General features: G+C 44.5%; 1 protein-coding gene and 1 long non-coding RNA gene across 11 annotated transcripts in view; both read right to left on the bottom strand.

The window, feature by feature from the left end:
- Positions 1-569: 569 nt before the first annotated feature.
- LOC118375427 (cysteine-rich protein 2-like) overlaps positions 570-24,416 on the bottom strand; it is a 24,196-nt gene continuing 349 nt past the window's right edge. Inside the window, exons 2-8 of the mRNA XM_052496615.1 lie at positions 7,882-7,976; positions 5,917-5,974; positions 5,532-5,663; positions 3,551-3,619; positions 3,235-3,329; positions 2,657-2,714; positions 570-2,329 (exon numbers count right to left, since the gene is read on the bottom strand). Of these exons, the coding sequence (XP_052352575.1) occupies positions 2,262-2,329; positions 2,657-2,714; positions 3,235-3,329; positions 3,551-3,619; positions 5,532-5,663; positions 5,917-5,974; positions 7,882-7,976 (575 nt within the window). The 3' untranslated portion in view covers positions 570-2,261. The remainder of the gene's footprint in view (positions 2,330-2,656; positions 2,715-3,234; positions 3,330-3,550; positions 3,620-5,531; positions 5,664-5,916; positions 5,975-7,881; positions 7,977-24,416) is intronic.
- On the bottom strand, positions 3,630-4,791 carry LOC127915877 (uncharacterized). 10 transcript variants are annotated; one of them, XR_008092712.1, is made up of 5 exons: positions 4,346-4,791; positions 4,248-4,305; positions 3,899-4,196; positions 3,819-3,858; positions 3,630-3,778 (listed from the first exon to the last, which is right to left on the bottom strand). It is a non-coding gene; the product is annotated as an uncharacterized LOC127915877 (long non-coding RNA). The 10 variants fall into 10 exon arrangements; XR_008092716.1 differs by having other exon boundaries at positions 3,899-4,185; positions 4,248-4,265; XR_008092717.1 differs by having other exon boundaries at positions 4,375-4,791.

Here is a 24,416-nt window from a genome sequence, read left to right as displayed (position 1 = left end):
TGTGTATCTGTGTGTGTATTGTGACAACCACCCAACAAACAGCCCACAAGGCATTCTTAATGGCGTGTATTATAAATAAAGAGGCAGGGTTGGCCTTGTAGTGAACAGAGGATTAGGATGGGTTGAGCTCTGCTCAGACAACAGGGTGGGGTCAGCCCAAGGTCGTTATTATGACTGTGAGCTACAAGGTCTGTTGTATTGACTGCATGGTTTTACGCCAGTCATATCTACAGCTCTGGGTTACATGATACAGGCAAGCAAACAACTATTAATAAGTTAATCATGTTAATACCGATAACCGTTTTGCATAAGTACCCATTTTGAGTGTTTACTGTATGTGTTCATGTGTGTTCTTAAGTAGTTTAAAATACATGCCAGATTATGTCAACAGTAGAAGGAAAACCAATTCCATGACATGTGTTTATTATAAGAGGACTGTAGGAGAAACCACATGGGTTTTATGAGGTCAGCCTGGGACAAACCACAGCCATGCACACATACACACACATGTAAATATGTGTATAGAATGGCTCACACACAGGTCAAACCAGAGGAGATCAGACCAAAAGTATAGATAGAAAGTTGAATTCATGGGTTCAAAAGACAGAAGCAACAGGACTGAAGAAGTGTAGCCATTTTCTTTTTTCTTTACAAACAGCAAGTCCTGAAGTGTTTTAAAGCCTAACTACACAAAACAGATAACTACTGATCATCATAATCATTAAAAGTCATATATTATATATAATACTAAGGCACATTCCAACAGAATGCTTTGTCTGTAGTGTCTGCCAGTTATTCTGTGTGCGTCCAAAATCAGACCCTATTCCCTGTAGTTGTTTCCTTTTGACCAGGCCACTATATAGGGAACAAGGTGCTATTTCAGACACACAAAAGGTTCTATAGGCTACTTCCAACTATAATACTTCAGCTCATAGTAATGTCAGTGAGGAATACATCAGGGTTTCTCACTACACTAACATTTTGACCATATGGAAATGTACAGCTTTTGGATGGTCTATATTCTACACGTTTATGTTTCGTCACTGAACAGCTTATGTTCAGTTTCCTTCCTTCCTTCATTTGTCCCATGGGGGTCGCTGTAGTACAATGCAATTTCCTTATGCAATTTTACTGGTATATTCTTAACCAATCAATAAATACATCCTGTGTCAATCAAACCAATTTAAAAAAAGATTTCATGCCTGAACTCTCTATACAGTACTGTACATACACAATTTACCCTGCCAAACCAGTAACAGGACCCTCAGAATAGCCTGGGTCCAGATGTGTTTGTTCTGTATAGCAAACTCTTATGGTATCCATTGGAAAAACAGGAATCTGGAACCAGGCTACCCTCAAAAACCCACCACCCTAAAATAACACATCTTAACACCATCCAGACTCTTTCTGAAACCTAAACCCCACAGACAGAGTTTTTAATATCATCCACTTGATCAGGAATGTAGTTGGACGACCAAAACAGTAGAAATCTGGGTCTTTGTAGTAGTGCTCCTGTCCTGATCAGCACCATCTGCACCTGTAGCCAGACTACTCCCTCTCTCCCAGGTGAGATAGATCCCTACCCCTGGCCTGTCAGCATGTTACCGTGACAACGCAGCACCTTCCTTTAAAACACCATGTATCACTACTCTGAGGAAAGCCTAAAATGTGTCACCCGGTCTCTAAACTCCCCCTCAACGGATCTATGCTGAACTCTCCTGTTAAAAAGGTACTTAAAGAGAAATAAAATGAAAATAAAATATGTTTTATGGCAGTTCTTAAAGTTACATTTTATGTGGGGTTGTAATGCGTATATATCCACACTCGTAAATATACATAAACATGACAAACTGATCATGAACTCATAAAAGTGAAGAATGGGCTTCTTGGCCCTTATGCTTTAGTGGGGAGAGAGAATGATATTCACATACACTAATGTGGTGCTTTTGGTTTCACTACGGACCCATTGAGGGTTAAATTGCTTTCAATAAATATATATATTGTACGTGTAAATAAAATGTCATTTAGAAGGTCGCTGTGCTAGGAGGCTGAGGTGGGCATAGCCAGGTGGTACAGGTTTCAGGGTTTGAAGGGGAGGAAATAGAGGCTAGTGGCGGGGTCTCAGGTCTCTGGGCTGCTTATAGAACGAGCTATAGAGGCGAGCCTAGTGATAATAACACTGTGTTGGATCGTGGAAGTAGTATTGGAGAAGTCAGGTTGGTCTCGGAGGCTGGGGACTGGACGGGGCAGACAGCAGCAGCTCAGGGCTGGGCCTCTGTGCAGACATCCTTCTCGTAGATGTAGCTGCCTACACCACCAGTGTTCACCCCTGGAGACAAGAACACGTTTTACATTTGAGTCATTTAGCAGGCGATCTGATCCAGAGCGACTTACAGTGGTGAGTGCAGACATTTTCAGACGTCTAGGGAGGATCACATGCGGAAAATGTATTGCAGTATAACAAATAATTTATTATCAGTTGGTGGTTTGAAGCAGCCTGAGTGAGTTGCATCACCTTTGTGTCGGAAGAGCAATATGAGTGGGTTCTTTAAAAAGCAATTCTACACTGCATAGACTACTGTTACAGTACAGCTAATACATGTCAGACAACAGCACCACCTGGTGGTTGAATAAAGAAGACAAGCGACGCGCCTACCTTTGGGTCCGAAGAGACAAGCATAGCATGGCTTGTGGCAGTATGGTTGGCCATCATGCTGTAAAGAAATTTAAAACAACGTAACCATACCACGTATTCATTGAGAATATCCATACTAGAACACATTTATGGGGCAGCAGGTAGCCTAGTGGTTAGAGCGTTGGACTAGTAACCGAAAGGTTGCAAGATTGAATCCCCGTGCTGACAAGGTAAAAATCTGTAATTCTGCCCCTGAACAATGCAGTTAACCCACTGTTCCTAGGCCGTCATTGAAAATAAGAATTTGTTCTTAACGGACTTGCCTAGTAAAATAAAAATCATATTTAGGTGCATTCAAGAAGACCAGCCTTAACAAGGTGTTGTGTAGATTCCCTGATATTAATAATGACTAGTTATTTAGGATGCTAGCTTATTTGTAGATCAGTGATTTTGTGCAGTCAGGGCCTTGTTCAGGCCAACTCCTTTGAACACAGTCTTTGAATAGCTGGCCCCTTCCTGTTAAAATACCCCTTTCACCCCATCCTCATCCCTTCTTTCTCCATCACCTCCCATCCTATACATCCCTCTCTCTCTCCTACCTCTGCATGGCTGCCGGCGGCCAGGGTCTTGCTGCATCTCTCACAGCGGAGACAGGGCCGATGCCAGTCCTTCCCCAGGGACGTCACCTTCTCAGCTGTCACACACACACACACACACACACACACACACACACACACACACACCTTAGAAATGAGATGCATTCATCTCAGGGTTGCTTCAGCAGGTGCCTCAGATGTGTTTGAAACGTAATTCAAAGGAATGACACACAGGAGCACACAATACCATGGCAACTGCACAACAGTTCATTCTCACCCTGGTAGTGTGTGATAGGTACTTAATATAATGGATACTTACCAAAGTAGACCTTCTTGTTACACCTGGGACACAGGTTGGCCTCACCAGAGAAGGTAGTGATGCTGGAAGCTGTACACACACACACACACACAGTAATATGGCCTACGGCCTGCAATGGTGCAAAACCCCAGTGTGAACAGCTAAATAAACTACCCTGTGATTGTCCCTGGAGTGAGCCTGGTGTTAACCTGATGTTAGCCTTACCCCTGCAGTGAGCCTGGTGTTAACCTGATGTTAGCCTTACCCCTACAGTGAGCCTGGTGTTAACCTGATGTTAGCCTTACCCCTGCAGTGAGCCTGGTGTTAACCTGATGTTAGCCTTACCCCTACAGTGAGCCTGGTGTTAACCTGATGTTAGCCTTACCCCTGGAGTGAGCCTGGTGTTAACCTGATGTTAGCCTTACCCCTGCAGTGAGCCTGGTGTTAACCTGATGTTAGCCTTACCCCTGGAGTGAGCCTGGTGTTAACCTGATGTTAGCCTTACCCCTGGAGTGAGCCTGATGTTAACCTGATGTTAGCCTTACACCTGGAGTTAGCCTGATGTTAGCCTTACACCTGGAGTTAGCCTGATGTTAGCCTTACACCTGGAGTTAGCCTGATGTTAGCCTTACCCCTGGAGTGAGCCTGATGTTAACCTGATGTTAACCTGATGTTAGCCTTACCCCTGGAGTGAGCCTGATGTTAACCTGATGTTAACCTGATGTTAGCCTTACCCCTGGAGTGAGCCTGATGTTAGCCTGATGTTAGCCTTACCCCTGGAGTGAGCCTGATGTTAGCCTGATGTTAGCCTTACACCTGGAGTTAGCCTGATGTTAGCCTTACACCTGGAGTTAGCCTGATGTTAGCCTTACACCTGGAGTTAGCCTGATGTTAGCCTTACACCTGGAGTTAGCCTGATGTTAGCCTTACACCTGGAGTTAGCCTGATGTTAGCCTTACACCTGGAGTTAGCCTGATGTTAGCCTTACACCTGGAGTTAGCCTGATGTTAGCCTTTCCCCTGGAGTGAGCCTGGTGTTAGCCTGATGTTAGCCCTTCCCCTGGAGTGAGCCTGGTTTTAGCCTTTACCCCTGGAGTGAGTCTGACCTGTATAGTAGGGCTCTAATCACAGGAAGACAACAAGGGTCTGCTACTCCTTTAGGATAAAGGTGTAAGCCTGTGTAGTAGGGCCTGTATAGTAGGGCCTGTAATAGTAGGGCCTGTAATAGTAGGGCCTGTAATAGTAGGGCCTGTAATAGTAGGGCCTGTAATAGTAGGGCCTGTAATAGTAGGGCCTGTAGTAGTAGGGCCTGTGTAGTAGGGCCTGTGTAGTAGGGCCTGTATAGTAGGGCCTGTATAGTAGGGCCTGTATAGTAGGGCCTGTATAGTAGGGCCTGTATAGTAGGGCCTGTATAGTAGGGCCTGTATAGTAGGGCCTGTATAGTAGGGCCTGTATAGTAGGGCCTGTATAGTAGGGCCTGTATAGTAGGGCCTGTATAGTAGGGCCTGTATAGTAGGGCCTGTATAGTAGGGCCTGTATAGTAGGGCCTGTATAGTAGGGCCTGTGTAGTAGGGCCTGTGTAGTAGGGCCTGTGTAGTAGGGCCTGTGTAGTAGGGCCTGTATAGTAGGGCCTGTATAGTAGGGCCTGTATAGTAGGGCCTGTAATAGTAGGGCCTGTAATAGTAGGGCCTGTAATAGTAGGGCCTGTAATAGTAGGGCCTGTAATAGTAGGGCCTGTAATAGTAGGGCCTGTAATAGTAGGGCCTGTATAGTAGGGCCTGTATAGTAGGGCCTGTATAGTAGGGCCTGTATAGTAGGGCCTGTATAGTAGGGCCTGTATAGTAGGGCCTGTATAGTAGGGTTTGAGTCAGCAGGAAGACAACACACACAGTCTGCTAATCCTTTCTAACAAAGGCAGCTACTTCCAATATTTCACATGTCATCAGTTATACACGTGGACACATGTGAACATACGAGACAGAACACGCACATGTAGCATGTACCTTTGACAGGAGCTCTGGGTGCAAACGCCGCCTTCTCCTCAGGCTTGGGGGGGGCGTCCACATCAGTAGGGGTCGGGCTATTGTTGAGGGGGGCTTCATACACATAGGACCCTGCTCCACCGATGTTTACACCTACAGAGGTCATAGGTCAGGTTCAACCCAGAGCCATATATCTATCTATCTAAGATACATATTATTTCATAGAACATATTTCCAAACATTTAGCAATCATAACATATGGCTGTGGTTCAGCCCACCTGCTTTACTACACAACAGTGTGTTTCTAAACAGTACAATCAAACTGGAGGTTATTAGGAAGTCAGTTTGAAGATCTTCAGATAGTTTTAACCACTGGGCTTTGGACAGACATACAAGTGTACTGCACCTTTTGGTCCGAAGAGGGCAGCATAGCAGGGTTTGTGGCAGAAGGGCTTCCCATCATGCTGTGTAAAGGGAATAAAGAAGAGGAGAATGACAGACAGGGAGTAAATAACAAGTCGAAAACACAAGACTAACAACCATATCTTGGCAATTTCTTTTTTCTAGCCAGACTCATGTATTGTGTGAGTGTGAGAGAGTGAGAGAGGGGCTGAGACAGATAAAAAGCACCACAGCATCCTGAGAAAGAGTCTGATAAATCAACAGTACTGGTATCCTGGTTACAACGACAACGTTTGGACATACGGTGTAGATGCAACACACAGACATGGGAGAATGGAAAGTGGGGATCAAACCAAACGCATCACATTCAGGTCCTGTTCAGGAGAATGGTTTTGGTTGGAGGATTACGGATTGGTGGTCATGTAATAGTTGTCAAATCAAACAGTCATGTAACAGGCAGCCAGGCAGCAGAGGGATCAGGGCCTGAGACAGATACCAGACCATCGTCCAGAAGAGAAGAGGAGACAGTGGTGATGTAACAACAGAGTGGCCTAGGTCAGCCAGTCAGTAGGAGGATCATCAGGGTCTAGACCAGAGAGCAGACATCCAGTCAGTCAGTAGGAGGATCAGGGTCTAGACCAGAGAGCAGACATCCAGTCAGCCAGTCAGTAGGAGGATCATCAGGGTCTAGACCAGAGAGCAGACATCCAGTCAGCCAGTCAGTAGGAGGATCATCAGGGTCTAGACCAGAGAGCAGACATCCAGTCAGTCAGTAGGAGGACCATCAGGGTCTAGACCAGAGAGCAGACATCCAGTCAGTCAGTAGGAGGATCATCAGGGTCTAGACCAGAGAGCAGACATCCAGTCAGTCAGTAGGAGGACCATCAGGGTCTAGACCAGAGAGCAGACATCCAGTCAGTCAGTCAGTAGGAGGATCAGGGTCTAGACCAGAGAACAGACATCCAGTCAGCCAGTCAGTAGGAGGATCATCAGGGTCTAGACCAGAGAACAGAGATCCAGTCAGCTAGTCAGCCAGTACGAGGATCAGGGTCTAGACCAGAGAACAGACATCCAGTCAGCTAGTCAGTCAGTAGGAGGATCAGGGTCTAGACCAGAGAGCAGACATCCAGTCAGCTAGTCAGTCAGTAGGAGGATCAGGGTCTAGACCAGAGAGCAGACATCCAGTCAGCTAGTCAGTCAGTAGGAGGATCAGGGTCTAGACCAGAGAGCAGACATCCAGTCAGCTAGTCAGTCAGTAGGAGGATCAGGGTCTAGACCAGAGAGCAGACATCCAGTCAGCCAGTACGAGGATCAGGGTCTAGTACAGTGATGGTCATGTTTCAGTGATATTCTGAGAGCTGCTGATCCATCTGGGTGTGTGTGTGTGTGTGTGTGTGTGTGTGTGTGTGTGAGAGAGAGAGTGAGCATGTGTCAAATAGTCAATACAAAATTGAGGCCTGCATTGGGGGCTCCCGAGTGGCACAGCGGTCTAAGACACTGCATCTCAGTGCTTGAGGCGTCACTACAAACACCCTGGTTTGAATCTAGGCTGTATCACAACCGGCCATTATTGGGAGCCCCATAGGGCGGCACACGATTGGCCCAGCGTCATCCGGGTTTTGCCGGTTTACGCCGTCATTGTAAACAAGAATTGGTTCTTAACTGACTTGCCTTGTTAAATAAAACATGGGTTTTACCATAAACTATACCAGGTGGATCTACAGATGTTGCATCTTAACTTTGTAATTTCCACTTAGAAATTGCAGGCTTGATTTTCCATTATATGTATCAACCCCTACAAAAATGTTCATGAATTATAATCCACATAATCCACATTTGCTGTTGCTGCAGGATTATTTTCCTGCTGTGAGAAACGGATCAAATCAAGATCCTACATCTGTATAGAGACTGATCCTGTGTGTGTGAGCCTACAGACCCACAGAAGTTGATGTCATTGTTCATCACTCACCTCAGCATGTCCTCCTGCGTTCAGGGTTTTGCTACAGCGGCCACACTTCAGACAGAACTTATGCCAGTCCTTCCCCAGTGATGACACCTTCTCAGCTAGAGAGAGAGAGAGAAAGAAAGGAGAAAGAGAGATCGGGAAAGGGCGGGGGAAGAAGATTATTACAGAAAACATTTGAATAAAGCAGAATTTCCTCCTTTGATTGAAATCAACAACTTCACTTCCTTTTATCGGTCTTCTTAAGGTCTTTATATACCTCTGTATAACCCATTATACAGTGGGGCAAAACAGTATTTAGTTATTCTCCCACTTAAAAAGATGAGGTCTGTAATTTTCATCATAGGTACACTTAAAACTATGACAGACAAAATGAGAAAAAAAATCCTGAAAATCACATTGTAGGATTTTTAATTAATTAATTTGTATTTGGTCACCTACAAACAAGCAAGATATCATCGGTATCATCATCGGGTATCATCGGATGGGGCCACAGTGTCTCCTGACCCCTCCTGTCTCAGCCTCCAGTATTTATGCTGCAGTAGTTTATGTGTCGGGGGGCTAGGGTCAGTCTGTTATGTCTGGAGTATTTCTCCTGTCCTATCCAGTGTCCTGTGTGAATTTAAGTATGCTCTCTCTAATTCTCTCTCTTGGAGGACCTGAGCCCTAGAACCATGCCTCTGGACTACCTGACATGATGACTCCTTGCTGTCCCCAGTCCACCTGGCCGTGCTGCTGCTCCAGTTTCACCTGTTCTGTCTGCGGCTATGGAACACTGACCTGTTCACCGGACGTGCTACCTTGTCCCAGACCTGCTGTTTTCAACTCTCTAGAGACAGCAGGAGCGGTAGAGATACTCTTAATGATCGGCTATGAAAAGCCAACTGACATTTACTCCTGAGGTGCTGACTTGCTGCACCCTCGGCAACTACTGTGATTATTATTATTTGACCATGCTGGTCATTTATGAACATTTGAACATCTTGGCCATGTTCTGTTATAATCTCCACCCGGCACAGCCAGAAGAGGACTGGCCACCCCTCATAGCCTGGTTCCTCTAGGTTTCTTCCTAGGTTTTGGTCTTTCTAGGGAGTTTTTCCTAGCCACAGTGCTTCTACACCTGCATTGCTTGCTGTTTGGGGTTTTAGGCTGGGTTTCTGTACAGCACTTTGAGATATCAGCTGATGTAAGAAGGGCTATATAAATACATTTGATTTGATCTGTAGTCTTCTTAAGGTCTTTATACACCTCTGTATAACCCATTGTAACTGTCACTCCTCTACAGTAGATGACACTAGAGGGAGAATGGAGCTCCTCAGTGCTTTACACTGTGGTTAGTATAATGATTTTCTGTGTTCCGCTGATTCCTATTTGGTAGTCTTTTAGGCAAATAGAGAAGTGGGTATTATGATCCTGAGCGTGCTTGAAGTGAACCAAATGCAATGCTGCTGTGAGGTCATCAGGAAGGGTATGGCTGGACAGCAGGGTCTCAACAGCAGCTAACCAAAATCCCTTTATATCCCTGTCCCCACATCCCCCTTCTCCTCCCTCTCCCCACACCCTTTCCAATTTTACAACCCTCCCTCTCTCTCCCTCCCACCTGCCCTCTCTCCCCCCCTCCCCTCCAGACAATGGTCCAGAGGTCTGCATGACCAGCTAAGCTCCCTACAGGAAACACCTTCTCTTACAATGGCAGTACACGATCAGTCGGAATTTAGGCCAGACCCCACTTCCTACACCTCCCTCCTCCCCTTTCTCTCTCCTCCTCTCTTCCCGCTTGGAGACAGAGGATTATTTTAGAAGGATTGTTAGGATTGTCAGCAACTCCCCATTGGAAAGAGAACATAAACTGCCCAATCAGTGTCATCACTTCTCACTGTTAACTGCACAAAATAATAACCTAATAGTGGTGGAGGATAACGGCTAGAGTTGTTGGACCTCCCACAAACAGAACAGCACAGTAGAACACAGCTCCAGTGTAATCTAACCAAATCACAGATTAGCCTAGATCAATGATTTCTTATCAAATGGGAGCGATTACAGACAATGTAGGCCTATGAGTAGGATGGGACACACGGCTATGTCAGCCAACACTCTGTCATTGTGTGAGGGATAGGTTAGCTAGATGATAAACAGGCCAGCTAACAGATGTATGAGTGAGATGGGATGGAAGCCTATACCAGTCAGCCAGCCAGTCCTCTGTCATTGTGTGAGGGATAGGTTAGCTAGATGATAAACAGGCCAGCTAACAGATGTATGAGTGAGATGGGATGGAAGCCTATACCAGTCAGCCAGCCAGTCCTCTGTCATTGTGTGAGGGACAGGTGATCAAGAGACCAGTTAAAACAGCTCTTCAGTTTAAAGGGTTAGAGGAGAGAGATATTGTTAGAGGAGAGAGGTTGTGAAAGGGCTGTCTGGGATATGTGTGTGTGTGTGTGTGTGTGTGTGTGTGTGTGTGTGTTAGTAGAAGAGAAGGATACCCAGCTGTCTATCCCCTGGCTGTCCTCCAAACAACCATTTCTCCTATACGATGCTACACGCACACACACACACACACACACACACACGGAATGGGCATTTGGACATTATTTCACTATTCTAATAATATCATACCATTTATTCAGATATCCGGATAATATAAAATTTAAATAAACATCTCTTCACCAATCAGAATGATGCAAATGCACATGGCAGCGGACAGGCTTCTTTTCTCTGTAGTCTTTCTCTAAAACCAACAGGCTGCTTTTCTCTGTAGTCTTTCTCTAAAACCAACAGGCTGCTTTTCTCTGTAGTCATTCTCTAAAACCAACAGGCTGCTTTTCTCTGTAGTCATTCTCTAAAACCAACAGGCTGCTTTTCTCTGTAGTCTTTCTCTAAAACCAACAGGCTGCTTTTCTCTGTAGTCTTTCTCTAAAACCAACAGGCTGCTTTTCTCTGTAGTCTTTCTCTAAAACCAACAGGCTGCTTTTCTCTGTAGTCTTTCTCTAAAACCAACAGGCTGCTTTTCTCTGTAGTCTTTCTCTAAAACCAACAGGCTGCTTTTCTCTGTAGTCTTTCTCTAAAACCAACAGGCTGCTTTTCTCTGTAGTCTTTCTCTAAAACCAACAGGCTGCTTTTCTCTGTAGTCATTCTCTAAAACCAACAGGCTGCTTTTCTCTGTAGTCTTTCTCTAAAACCAACAGGCTGCTTTTCTCTGTAGTCTTTCTCTAAAACCAACAGGCTGCTTTTCTCTGTAGTCTTTCTCTAAAACCAACAGGCTGCTTTTCTCTGTAGTCATTCTCTAAAACCAACAGGCTGCTTTTCTCTGTAGTCTTTCTCTAAAACCAACAGGCTGCTTTTCTCTGTAGTCATTCTCTAAAACCAACAGGCTGCTTTTCTCTGTAGTCTTTCTCTAAAACCAACAGGCTGCTTTTCTCTGTAGTCTTTCTCTAAAACCAACAGGCTGCTTTTCTCTGTAGTCATTCTCTAAAACCAACAGGCTGCTTTTCTCTGTAGTCATTCTCTAAAACCAACAGGCTGCTTTTCTCTGTAGTCATTCTCTAAAACCAACAGGCTGCTTTTCTCTGTAGTCTTTCTCTAAAACCAACAGGCTGCTTTTCTCTGTAGTCTTTCTCTAAAACCAACAGGCTGCTTTTCTCTGTAGTCTTTCTCTAAAACCAACAGGCTGCTTTTCTGTCTCTCTAAAACAAGCTGCTTTTCTATCTTTCTCTAAAAGCAACAGGCTTCTTTTCTCTGTATTCTTTCTCTAAAACCAACAGGCTGCTTTTCTGTCTTTCTCTAAAAGCAACAGGCTTCTTTCCTCTGTAGCCTTTCTCTAAAAGCAACAGGCTGCTTTTCTCTGTAGCCTTTCTCTAAAAGCAACAGTGATTTTTGCCATGATAGAACGGATTTGTGTTACAAAAAGTTGATCTGTGTCAAGTCTTGTGGAAACTCTGTTAGGTGTCCCCCAGTCATTGCTAGTTAAAGTAGGGCAAATAGCATACCGATGTCAGGGCAGCCTGGATGGATAAATGTGCTGCAAGAGCTCAACGCATGGTTCTGAAAACGTTTATTAAATTAAGTATTTCAAATGCATCATAGTATATCCTTGAAGCGAACAATGTCACAAGGATCATCTCATTTAATTTATAACAAAGCTTTTTCATTGTCAAAATAGGACGATTTATATATTTTTAAAATATGAACACAACTCAAGAAACCAAATACTAACGTCCGTTAGGATACCCGGATAACCGTGTCCCTAACACACACACACACACACACACACACACACACTAAAAGTTCTACATTTTTACAAGGTTCCATGTTGACCCGCTAATGAAAGGTCACCACCATCACCCCTGCCTCATTATGGTAATGAGTGAACACTAGTGTAAACAAACACACCGGAGCTCAGAGGGAAATCCTCAGGATATGCTGGTTAACAAGGTAAACACTGCTGAGGATGTGGAAAGTCCTACAGGACAGCTGTGAGTTTGATGACAGCATAACTGAACATATTGTGCTTATCTCTAACGGGATAGTGTTCCAAACAACTTGATTACAACTGCTTAATTATCAACACTAACGAGCCAAAAGCATATTCACACACACCCACGGGACGCACACATCACACAGTCACGCAAACACACAGTCTCACACACGCACGTGCAAACGCACAGACACACAACCCAGGCCAAGTGGATGAGCTGAGCTGAGCTGACCTTGGATCTCTGCGTCTGTTAAACAAGGTTTAACAAGTCATCACAGGCAAATAATGACTAGACTACTCTGCCTTGAACAACAATGACACAGCTGAACTACAGCAGCAGGAACAGGGAGGAATGTAAATGGGATAGTGATACCTTCTTATCAAATTACTTGAAAACTGGATTACAATCTAACTCAAATCCAAATCAGCAGGATGACCTCCGCCCACTCATATCTGATACGTGTGTGTGTGTGTGTGTGTGTGTGTGTGTGTGTACGTGTGTGTACGTGTGTGTGTGTGTGTGTACGTGTACGTGTGTGTGTGTGTGTGTGTGTTTCATTCTAGGTGTCATGCATGTAGTTCTACAATAGCCACAAAGATCATTAACAGCTCCAGCATTTCCACAGTTGGCTAGATGTGAGAACAGTATTCTACTAACTATAGCCCTCCATCATATGAAGTGATCAAGGCGGTTAAACCCCAACGCCTGCTCCCCGGGCGCCGATGACGTGGATGTCCATTAAGGAAGCCACCCGCACCGCTCTGATTCAGAGGGATTGTTGGGGTCGTGCAACTGACCAGTGATCCGTTTCCACTTCCTCCTTTCATTAGAGTTCACCCATCACTCCATCTCTCAGGCTACATTCTTTCCCACCAGCATCTGGAGAAGGTCTAATTTAAAACACAACAAGCCCTGGATGAAGAACATTCCTCTTGTGACAAATATTGAATTAATAGCTTACAACAAGGGATTCCATCCATTTAAATTAAGTCTATTTTATTTATTTGGCAAAACACCAGTCTCAGAGTATGAGAAGTGGGGCACTGCACCAGATCTAGCTGGTAGCTAACACCAGTCTCCGAGTATGAGAAGTGGGGCACTGCACCAGATCTAGCTGGTAGCTAACACCAGTCTCCGAGTATGAGAAGTGGGGCACTGCACCAGATCTAGCTGGTAGCTAACACCAGTCTCCGAGTATGAGAAGTGGGGCACTGCACCAGATCTAGCTGGTAGCTAACACCAGTCTCCGAGTATGAGAAGTGGGGCACTGCACCAGATCTAGCTGGTAGCTAACACCAGTCTCAGAGTATGAGAAGTGGGGCACTGCACCAGATCTAGCTGGTAGCTAACACCAGTCTCCGAGTATGAGAAGTGGGGCACTGCACCAGATCTAGCTGGTAGCTAACACCAGTCTCCGAGTATGAGAAGTGGGGCACTGCACCAGATCTAGCTGGTAGCTAACACCAGTCTCCGAGTATGAGAAGTGGGGCACTGCACCAGATCTAGCTGGTAGCTAACACCAGTCTCCGAGTATGAGAAGTGGGGCACTGCACCAGATCTAGCTGGTAGCTAACACCAGTCTCAGAGTATGAGAAGTGGGGCACTGCACCAGATCTAGCTGGTAGCTAACACCAGTCTCCGAGTATGAGAAGTGGGGCACTGCACCAGATCTAGCTGGTAGCTAACACCAGTCTCCGAGTATGAGAAGTGGGGCATTGCACCAGATCTAGCTGGTAGCTAACACCAGTCTCCGAGTATGAGAAGTGGGGCACTGCACCAGATCTAGCTGGTAGCTAACACCAGTCTCCGAGTATGAGAAGTGGGGCACTGCACCAGATCTAGCTGGTAGCTAACACCAGTCTCCGAGTATGAGAAGTGGGGCACTGCACCAGATCTAGCTGGTAGCTAACACCAGTCTCCGAGTATGAGAAGTGGGGCACTGCACCAGATCTAGCTGGTAGCTAACACCAGTCTCAGAGTATGAGAAGTGGGGCACTGCACCAGATCTAGCTGGTAGCTAACACCAGTCTCAGAGTATGAGAAGTGTTGAACAGAACAAATGAGATGGAATTGACCCCAATGCTGAATACAGAATATAAGTGGTATGTTTTTCGTTGAATGAACAGTATAATGCTATTTACATGTGTACAAGTGTACTATAGGCTAAATATTTCCAAAGTACAGTTGGTTGGACTCCTACATCAGCCATCATTAATGTGGACCCAACTGTTCTTCAGCCCCCCTCTCCCTTTATGTCCCAACCCCCCCTTCCCTCTCTCCCTACTTCTCTCCTCAAACCTCTCCAGCTGAGTCCAAGCAGGCGTTTGCACTGGTCCAGCCCTCCTCGGACGACTGCACTGGTCCAGCCCTCCTCGGACGACTGCACTGGTCCAGCCCTCCTCGGACGACTGCACTGGTCCAGCCCTCCTCGGACGACTGCACTGGTCCAGCCCTCCTCGGACGACTGCACTGGTCCAGCCCTCCTCGGACGACTGCACTGGTCCAGCCCTCATCTGATAACGGAATGTCCCAGTACCCAACATGCACCCGACTCCTGAGGACTGGGAGGCCTATAGGGTTGGTGACCAGGTGCAGGGGGCGAAAAGAGTATCCTCTCCTCTCCAGCAGCAGACAGGAAGGAACAACATTCAGCACGTGTTCCCCTCTGCATCCTCTCCCCAATCTGCCCCTTTAAATACAATGGTGGTAATAATACACACACACCTTCGAGGCCAAATGACCTTTGCTGTGTTTAAGACAATGGCTATTCAACATTTACACAGTCCCATGGCAAAGGTTGACATTGTAGCCTAAATCTGACATTCTTTACCTGACCCTGGCTTTGAATGTGGTTTGATTTAATGAGGTACCAGTTACATCCAATTGAACACTAGGATCAAACTCACTCTCAAACTATGAAGGCTACATACATTACATTTAAACTGATTTCCAGCATCCAGCTCACTACAATCTGATTTTTATTTATTTTCTAATATCCAATTTGTACCTGCAGCGATGGGACAAGACTGCAACTCCCGTACGGACTCGGGAGAGGCGAAGGTCGAGAACCGTGCGTCCTTCAAAACACGACCCCGCCAAGCTGCACTGCTTCTTGACACACTGCTCACTTAACCTGGAAGCCAGCAGCATCAATGTGTCGGAGGAAACACCGTACAACTGGCCTTGCCACAGGAGTCGCTACAGCGCGATGGGACAAGGACAAGCCGGCCTGACAAACCCTCCCCTAACCTGGACGATGCTGGGCCAATTGTACGTGGCTTCATCGGTCTCCCGGTCGCGGCCGGCTGCGACACAGCTTGTGATCGAACCAAGATCTGTAGTGATGCAGTGCCTTAGACCGCTGCGTCACTCGGGAGGCCCTCTAAAATCTGAACTTCTAATTAGCCCCAAGACCATAGGCATTATGGTAATACTGTAGCTTAAAGCTTTAAACTTTATGCCTTCTGATGGGCTGGGTGGACAGGTCGTATATACACCCATCTAATCCTCTCAGATCTACAGAAGTGGCTCAAGAGTAAGGGGTTGGTTTGTGATTCAGCATGAGACGTTTCCCTCTGTAGGATGTGTGTTCAGATCAGGACAAGCACCTCTTCCCTCCGGCTGGCTGATGCAACACAAGTGCAAAATAAACTAGTCTATGTTCCAAATGGCAACCTATATTCCCTATGTAGTGCACTACTTTTGACCAGGGTCCATAGAGACACAACCTAACTTCCCCTAGCTTTGGAGGTCGCCTGTCGCCTCAATCAAGGCCAGGTTCTCGCTCTCTTTCCCTCTCTCCCCTTCCTTCCCCCTCTCTCTCTCTCTCTACCGCTCTCCTGGAGCGCATTGAAGCAGTGAAATAACTGTCTTCCTGTCTGTTTGTCTGTACTGGTCAAAAACAGAGAGAGGAGGCTCAAGCAAAGCACACTTTTTTATAGACACTCTGCCCTGCTTAGTTCACCTTTGCGCTTTCTCCCCCCCCTCTCTCACCCCAGCATCTCACCCTCAATCCTAACTCATGTGCACTAAACACTAACCAGTCAGAACTTTGTGTTCTGAACTGGAGAGTCTACATATGGGCCAACATGGCTCTATTCCAGACAACTACTGTGCTGGCATGTTACAATGGAATCAGGACTGTGTGACTGCTAATGGCACCCTATTCTTAAAGTGCACTACCTGTGACCAGGGATCTGGTGAAAAGTAGTGCACTATTTAGGGAACAAAGGGTGCTATTTGGGACACAGCCATAGACCACGTGGCAGATGAAACTTTGTAGACAAAACCTATAATACTCTATGTGGGATTACTTTACACCTGTGGTCTGGTTGTCGTTTAGTGGTGAAACCAAATGCTATTTGAAATTCACATAATCTTTAGAGTCACAGAGAGAGCAGTCAGTGCATTAAATAAAGGGGCTTTAGCTCACCCTGTTCAGCTGAATATTGAAGGCTCAGGAAGACATCCTTTACAAAATGTCTAATAAAAAAAGGCCATTTCCCAGTAACCGTTTGGGTGGAGTAAATTATTAATGATTTTCTGCAGCTAGATGAAAACCAAATTACACCTTAATGTCAAATCTATTTAAAGATCATCTCTCTTATGTAAGAAACCATTTCGAGTCAACCACCTGCAGGTCAGAGCGATGAGGGCAGTTCATCTCTCAGAGCAGAGTTTACACAGGATCAGTGTTCAGGCTTCTATTCCATGTGTTTTCTGCTATGCGGGTATGTTCATTCCATAATGAAATTAGCAGGAAAAGCCTTGTCGCACCGCACATGCAAACGGTTTAACGTGACAGCAACAAATATCCATCAGAGATTTAGAAAGAGGGGAGATCTAAAGATGCAACTAGCATGGGTTACTAATAGGACTATGACTGTGCCTTTGGCTACTGGACAATGAAAGAAAGTTGATTTGAAAACCAATAGAACATGAGAGAAATAGGCTACATGGTTTCAATAGTATATGGAAGTCTTTAGAACATAATTGCCTCTACAGTTCTATGGTCACATCTTACTTTGAATGAAGGTAAGTCGTGTCTCATAAAACCTTCAGGTTTGAATCAATTAAGTATCAAGAAGGTTTTCAAAATGCATACTGCCTCCAGCTCATTGCAAAGTGGTGTGTGATGCGCTGAAGCCTACTGTTGCGTGCTTATTATGCAATTTACCATTTGAGGAATAAGATTTGTAGCTCTTTTTAATCGTGGCCATGAACTTTTTTAAATTTGGATTTAAAACATTTAACACGTGATTGCATTTAGATTTGTTGTGTAATGATTGGTCTTAAAAAGCATGTTTCACTCCAGCAGCAACGAATGAGCTGTTTGAGAATCTGTAGAAGCAGCTCTTGCGCTGTCTGATAGACAATCCACTCATAAGCTCTGTATCATGCTGTGCAGGTGTGATAATCATAAAGACTAATGAAAATACACACGAGCCAATTTAATTCCACTAAATTATGCAAATTAACCTATAGAACTATATGCATGACCGGTCAAATGCATTTACATCGACTGGCGTTTCAATCAATGAATAGGAAATGCCTGCTCCCGCTCCTCTCTGGCGCTCCAAGGGCACCAGGCGGCCCTTCATTACGTACACCTGTCACCATCATTACGCGCATCTGCACTCATTGGACTCACCTGGACTTTGTTGATTGCCCCTCTATATCTGTATTTTCCTCGGTTAGATCCCTGTGTCAGCATTATTGTTGTTTTGTTTTCCCCTGTCCAGACGCTGTTCGTATTCTGTTCCAGTACGTGTTTCATTAAAATGGTCACTCTCTGTACTTGCTTCATGTCTCCAGCGTCTGTCCGTACAACTATAATGCACTGTCAGTTTTTAATAGTTTACTCAGTTTTCTACTCGAGTCATCTTTATCCGGCTGCATGCCACTAACTACACCAAGCCCGGCCCACTGTCACTCAAGGAGAGCAGTTCCTCGACCATGTAGTCACAAGCACTTTCTTGCATGATCAGATAGATGCAACAAGATGTTGGTGACAGAACGCTTGTGGAAAGCAGCATATAATTTCACTTTTAGTTTGTGTAGCTTACAGCCTGCAAACTACTGTCTGCTAGTTTGTCTTTTCTTAGCAAGTTGTTGCTAAAATAAGTGTGGCAGTGTGGAAATGGTAATAAAAGTGAAAAAAATGCCTATTACCAGCTAGCTTCAATGTCAAACAACTCTTCGTCCGTGGCCTCCAATTGCTCTTAAATACAAGTAAAACTAAATGCATGCTCTTCAACCGATCGCTGCCTGCACCTGCCCGTCTGTCCAACATCACTACTCTGGACGGTTCTGACTTAGAATATGTGGACAACTACAAATACCTAGGTGTCTGGTTAGACTGTAACCTCTCCTTCCAGACTCACATCAAACATCTCCAATCCAAAGTTAAATCTAGAATTGGCTTCCTATTTCGCAACAAAGCATGCTTCACTCATGCTGTCAAACATACCCTTGTAAAACTGATCATCCTACCAATCCTCGATTTCAGCTGTGTCATTTACAAAATAGCCTCCAATACCCTACTCAATAAATTGGATGCAGTCTATCACAGTGCCATTCGTTTTGTCACCAAAGCCCCATATACTACCCACAACTGCGACCTGTACGCTCTTGTTGGCTGGCCTTTGCTTCATACTCATCGTCAAACCCACTGGCTCCAGGTCATCTACAAGACCCTGCTAGGTAAAGTCCCCCATTAGCTCGCTGGTCACCATAGCAGCACCCACCTGTAGCACACTCTCCAGCAGGTATATCTCTCTGGTCGCTCCCAAAACCAATTCTTCCTTTGGCCGCCTCTCCTTCCAGTTCTCTGCTGCCAATGACTGGAACGAACTACAAAAATCTCTGAAACTGGAAACACTTATCTCCCTCACTAGCTTTAAGCACCAACTGTCAGAGCAGCTCACAGAGTACTGCACCTGTACATAGCCCACCTATAATTTAGCCCTAACAACTACCTCTTTCCCAACTGTATTTAATTAATTAATTTATTTTGCTCCTTTGCACCCCATTATTTCTCTCTACTTTGCACATTCTTCCACTGCAAATCTACCATTCCAGTGTTTTACTTGCTATATTGTATTTACTTCGCCACCATGGTCTTTTTTTTGCCTTTACCTCCCTTATCTCACCTCACATTGTATATAGACTTATTTTTCTACTGTATTATTGACTGTATGTTTGTTTTACTCCATGTGTAACTCTGTGTTGTTGTATGTGTCGAACTGCTTTGCTTTATCTTGGCCAGGTCGCAATTGTAAATGAGAACTTGTTCTCAACTAACATACAGGTTAAAGGTTAAAGGTTAAATAAAATACTTTTAAAAAATGAAACCCCTGCTGTGTGTGTGTGTACACGTGGGATAAAGGAGTGTATAGTGTACTGAGTGGAAAATAGGGTGTTCTTCTCTTCAGCCCTGACACAGCCTGTTTAAGAGGAGGACTAAAGTATTCTCGAACCCAGAAAGAACACAAGTATAGCGACTATACAGACAAAGACAGACAAAAAGAGCCTTGCGTGTCTCGCTTTAAATAAAGACAAAGACAAGGCCATGCCTCTCCCCCACCCCCACTTAAAATCAGGAGAGGAATTCAAGGCCTGGGGCTAGAAAGACAAAGTAGGATAAAAAGAGGGAGAGAAGATTCAACATAGAAGAGTATCATAGCAGCACATCATCATTCTCTTCCTAGTTACCATGTTGTGCACAGGAGATGCTGCCTCCCATTATATTGGTCCCCTTAGGCCTTTTCGGGTTCAACTTTGGTTTACTGAGCCATGCCACCACACACACCCCTCTGGGTATCTGTCCTGGTCATATGTCAATCAATAGTCCATGTGCATTTAATTTCCAATACAGTTTCACATCTGTGAAGCTGCAGCAGTTGAAACTTGGAACACTAGAACTTTCATCTAACAAATGTGCAGCCATGCACTCTGGGAGTTAGAGTTCATGTCAACAACTGCATTCTTTCTCTGCCAACACTTAGGCTAAGGTTTTATTTTTGGATTTCATGAAATTTGCCTAAATCCATGATAATCTTGAATATAGGTTAAACATCCCACCTACTTGATATTATTGATGATTTAATCTGGTCCAGATTCTCTACATGGAATAGAAAGCTATGAATAAGTAAAGACAGGCTAAATAGAGATTTAACACAGAAAATAAAACAACAAATAAGATGATTGCAATGGCTTGAAACGCCTCTAATACAGTCAACATTTGCCTTAAATTAGAGGAGACTAAATATCACCATCAGCCCAATAACGAAGAAATTGAAAATAATAAAACATGACCTGTTTCCATTCCAGACAGTGGCACCATAAAGGGTTTCAAATGACAGACTCCATAAAGAGAGGTAGGGATAAAACACCCACTGTTCCAATATTGGGCATTGCCAGCTGCTGGAGGACTAGGTTGGGTGCAGACAGGGAGGTTCCTTCTCTACAGATGGCAAAGGCAAACCATACTGGCAAACATAGCTCAAGTAATATCTACATCAAATTCTAAAATTATTTTAAGATGCATTATCTTTTGCTTTGGCATAGCCATTCTCCACAGTAGGGGGCACGGTGCATAGCGGGCTTGAGCTATAAGGCACATGTCAACCACCATGCTGCTTGAATCCATGTAGCACATCCAGTAGCAACACTTTCTCCCAGCTGAAGGGAGTTAGGTCAGGTGGTTAAAGAGAGTTGTGTAGGTGATATTGTAGTAAGGCAGCAAGCCCAGCTCCTTCATTTGTGTAGCATTCTAGAACTCCTGAGTGACATCACCCTGATGTTCCAAGTTCCAACTAAACAGAGGGCAGAATAGCCAAGAACAGTACCAGACCAGACCTCATCACTTCCTGCACCAAAACTGTTATTATACTTAGTTACTCACTCACTCTTCAATAATCATAATGCAGACAAACCCACACAGGTCTCTTCACTGAATGTTCTCTCAGGGCTAGCCCTATAATCAACTAGGATATTCCCAGTAAAACTGTTACTATAGTTGTACTGTAGAAATATATCAATGCAGTAAGCAACAATTTCAAAGATTTTACTGAGTTACAGTCCATAGAAAGAAATTAAACAATTGAAATAAATTAATTTGGCCCTAATCTATGGATTTCACATGACTGGGCAGGGGCGCAGCCATGGGTGGGCATAGACCCACCCACTTGGGAGCCGGGCCCAGCCAATCAGAATGAATTTATTACAGAAATAAATACTCCTCAGCTCCCCCTCCCTCCACAGACGATCACACAGGTGAAGAAGCTGGATGTGGCGGTGACGTGGTTACAAACAAAAATCTAAAAACCAGGAAAAATACAACAGAGAAAACATCACAGATTTTATAGGCCCCATCTTAGAATAGCTGATTAACCAATATTTTACCAGGTATATTGACGGAAAACATTGGGTACTACTTTCTCTTGTACACCAAGGACCCGTGGTAGAGTTGTAAAAAAATAATAATTGTAGCTCGCACTATTGTTTCATTTTTTTACAAGTAGCGCTCCTGCTAGAAAAGACAGTTGGAGACTCTTGCTCTATAGCCATCATGTGCATTATCTGGCCTTGCTGGTCATCTATGAACGTTTGAACGTCCCAAAACCCAGTACAGACAGAAGAGGACTGGCCAATCCTCAGATCCTGGTTCCTCTCTAGGTTTCTTCCTAGGTTCTGTGCTTCTACATCTGCATTGCTTTGCTCTTTGGGGTTTCAGGCTGGGTTTCTGTATAACACTTTGTGCCAACTGCTGATGTAAAAAGAGCTTTATAAAATACATTTGATTGATTGATTTTGATCTAGACTAGTCACTGACTGTTGTCAGTTATAGCTACAGTATCAACCCCATACAGTATCAACCCCATACAGTATCAACCCCATACAGCATCAACCCCATACAGTATCAACCCCATACAGTATCAACCCCATACAGTATCAACCCCATACAGCTACAGTATCCCCAGCATCAACCCCATACAGCATCAACCCCATACAGTATCAACCCCATACAGCTACAGTATCCCCAGCATCAACCCCATACAGCATCAACCCCATACAGTATCAACCCCATACAGCTACAGTATCCCCAGCATCAACCCCATACAGCATCAACCCCATACAGCTACAGTATCCCCAGCATCAACCTCATACAGTATCAACCCCATACAGTTACAGTATCCCCAGCATCAACCCCATACAGTATCATCCCCATACAGCTACAGTATCTCCAGCATCAACCCCATACAGCATCAACCCCATACAGCTACAGTATACCCAGCATCGACCCCATACAGCTACAGTATCCCCAGCATCAACCCCATACAGCATCAACCCCATACAGCTACAGTATCCCCAGCATCAACCCCATACAGCATCAACATGATGCCCCATACAGCACTACAGATAAACATGGTGCCCCAGGCAGCACTCCACCCAACTGTGATGTGAAAACTTCACCACACGCAGTCTCAGTAAAACATTACTTGTTTCCCTCCCTCTGAGCACGACACACGTGTCTGTGTTACTGCCCTGTGTGTTACATAAAAATAAATTAATTAGGGGCAATGACATGACTCACCAAAGAACAGCTAACTGAGTAAAAGAGGCATTGTTATACAGTATGTCATATAATGGTATTTGGTCCTCTTCTGTAGCTCAGTTGGTAGAGCATGGCGCTTGTAACGCCAGGGTAGTGGGTTCGATTCCCGGGACCACCCATACGTAGAATGTATGCACACATGACTGTAAGTCGCTTTGGATAAAAGCGTCTGCTAAATGGCATATATTATTATTATTATTATATTATATATTATTATATATTATTGGTGCTCATCTGAAATCTTATTTGCCTGCTGTATGCAAACAATTGCCTGACTTGAGGGACTCTGGCATTGGCCCTTTAGGATGAGCAGCAGCTGTGATGTGCACAGCCTATTTTGCTGTTACAATATGACAGACGCTTCCACTCCCTAAATTGATTTGGACCTCATGGAAGCTTCATGCACTGTTAGGTGGTGATGTGTGTGAGATGTAGTTAGTTCGTGACAGGATGAGAACTAGCCAGGAATAATTGTTTGTTCCATGCTGACAGCAAAAACAACACACATGGACACACATGGACACACACGGACACACACAGACACACACAGACACACACAGACACACACAGAGATACACACAGAGATACACACAGAGATATACACACGGACACACACGGACACACAGAGATACAGTACACCCAGCAATCGGGTGACTGATTTTATCATGACATCAACTTATATATGATGCATGTGTGTGTCCCTGTGTGTGTTAATAAATCAAGTCTCTACACTGCCCAAGCAGATGTTTGGTATCTTTGTTTGTGATCAGGGCATATGGTTGAGATGGAACAGCAGGTTTGGAACTGACCCAGTTTGACTAGAACATAAGGCCACACTGCCTCCCTTCATATTGAACATTTGGCATGATCACATACTTGGCACTGACCGAGTAAGCAAGGACTGACTGTGCAGCAACCTCCAAAGCCAAATGCCAAGCACAACACATTTACTAGGCTATGTCATAGTTCAGTGTCAGAGATTAATCCAATATTTGGGGAATTTTAAATAATTTGAATGAATACATACATACATACATACATACATACATACATACATACATACATACATACATGGACCTTTTTGTGAGATTGAACGGATGTCTCACGGATGTTTTTCAGGCACTAGTCTTATCCTCCATTGCGACTAACGTAATTACACTGCAACGTATTAGTCCATTAAAACGGTTGTTCTAAAAATGGGTTACTATTATTTTGGGAATGTCAAGAACGTGGCAGGCTGAATACTATAGGACCATAAGGGTTTAGAAAAATAATCTAATTGAGTACATTTACAAATCCAATTAGCTATTAAAACCACCAGCTATAATGCAGACTTCTGTTAATTCATGTTGGCCCTCCTTGATAATGACCAGACACTTTGTAGCTAGATTTTGTAAACAATGACAAATTGTGCCCACAAATGTTGTGATTTTGGGTATGGATGTTTTCTA

This window comes from Oncorhynchus keta, chromosome 35 (genome assembly GCF_023373465.1).
Source record: "Oncorhynchus keta strain PuntledgeMale-10-30-2019 chromosome 35, Oket_V2, whole genome shotgun sequence".
Lineage (NCBI taxonomy): Eukaryota > Metazoa > Chordata > Actinopteri > Salmoniformes > Salmonidae > Oncorhynchus > Oncorhynchus keta.
The sequence above is the reverse complement of the archived record's forward strand: the minus strand, read 5'-3'. Positions and strand labels throughout refer to the sequence as shown.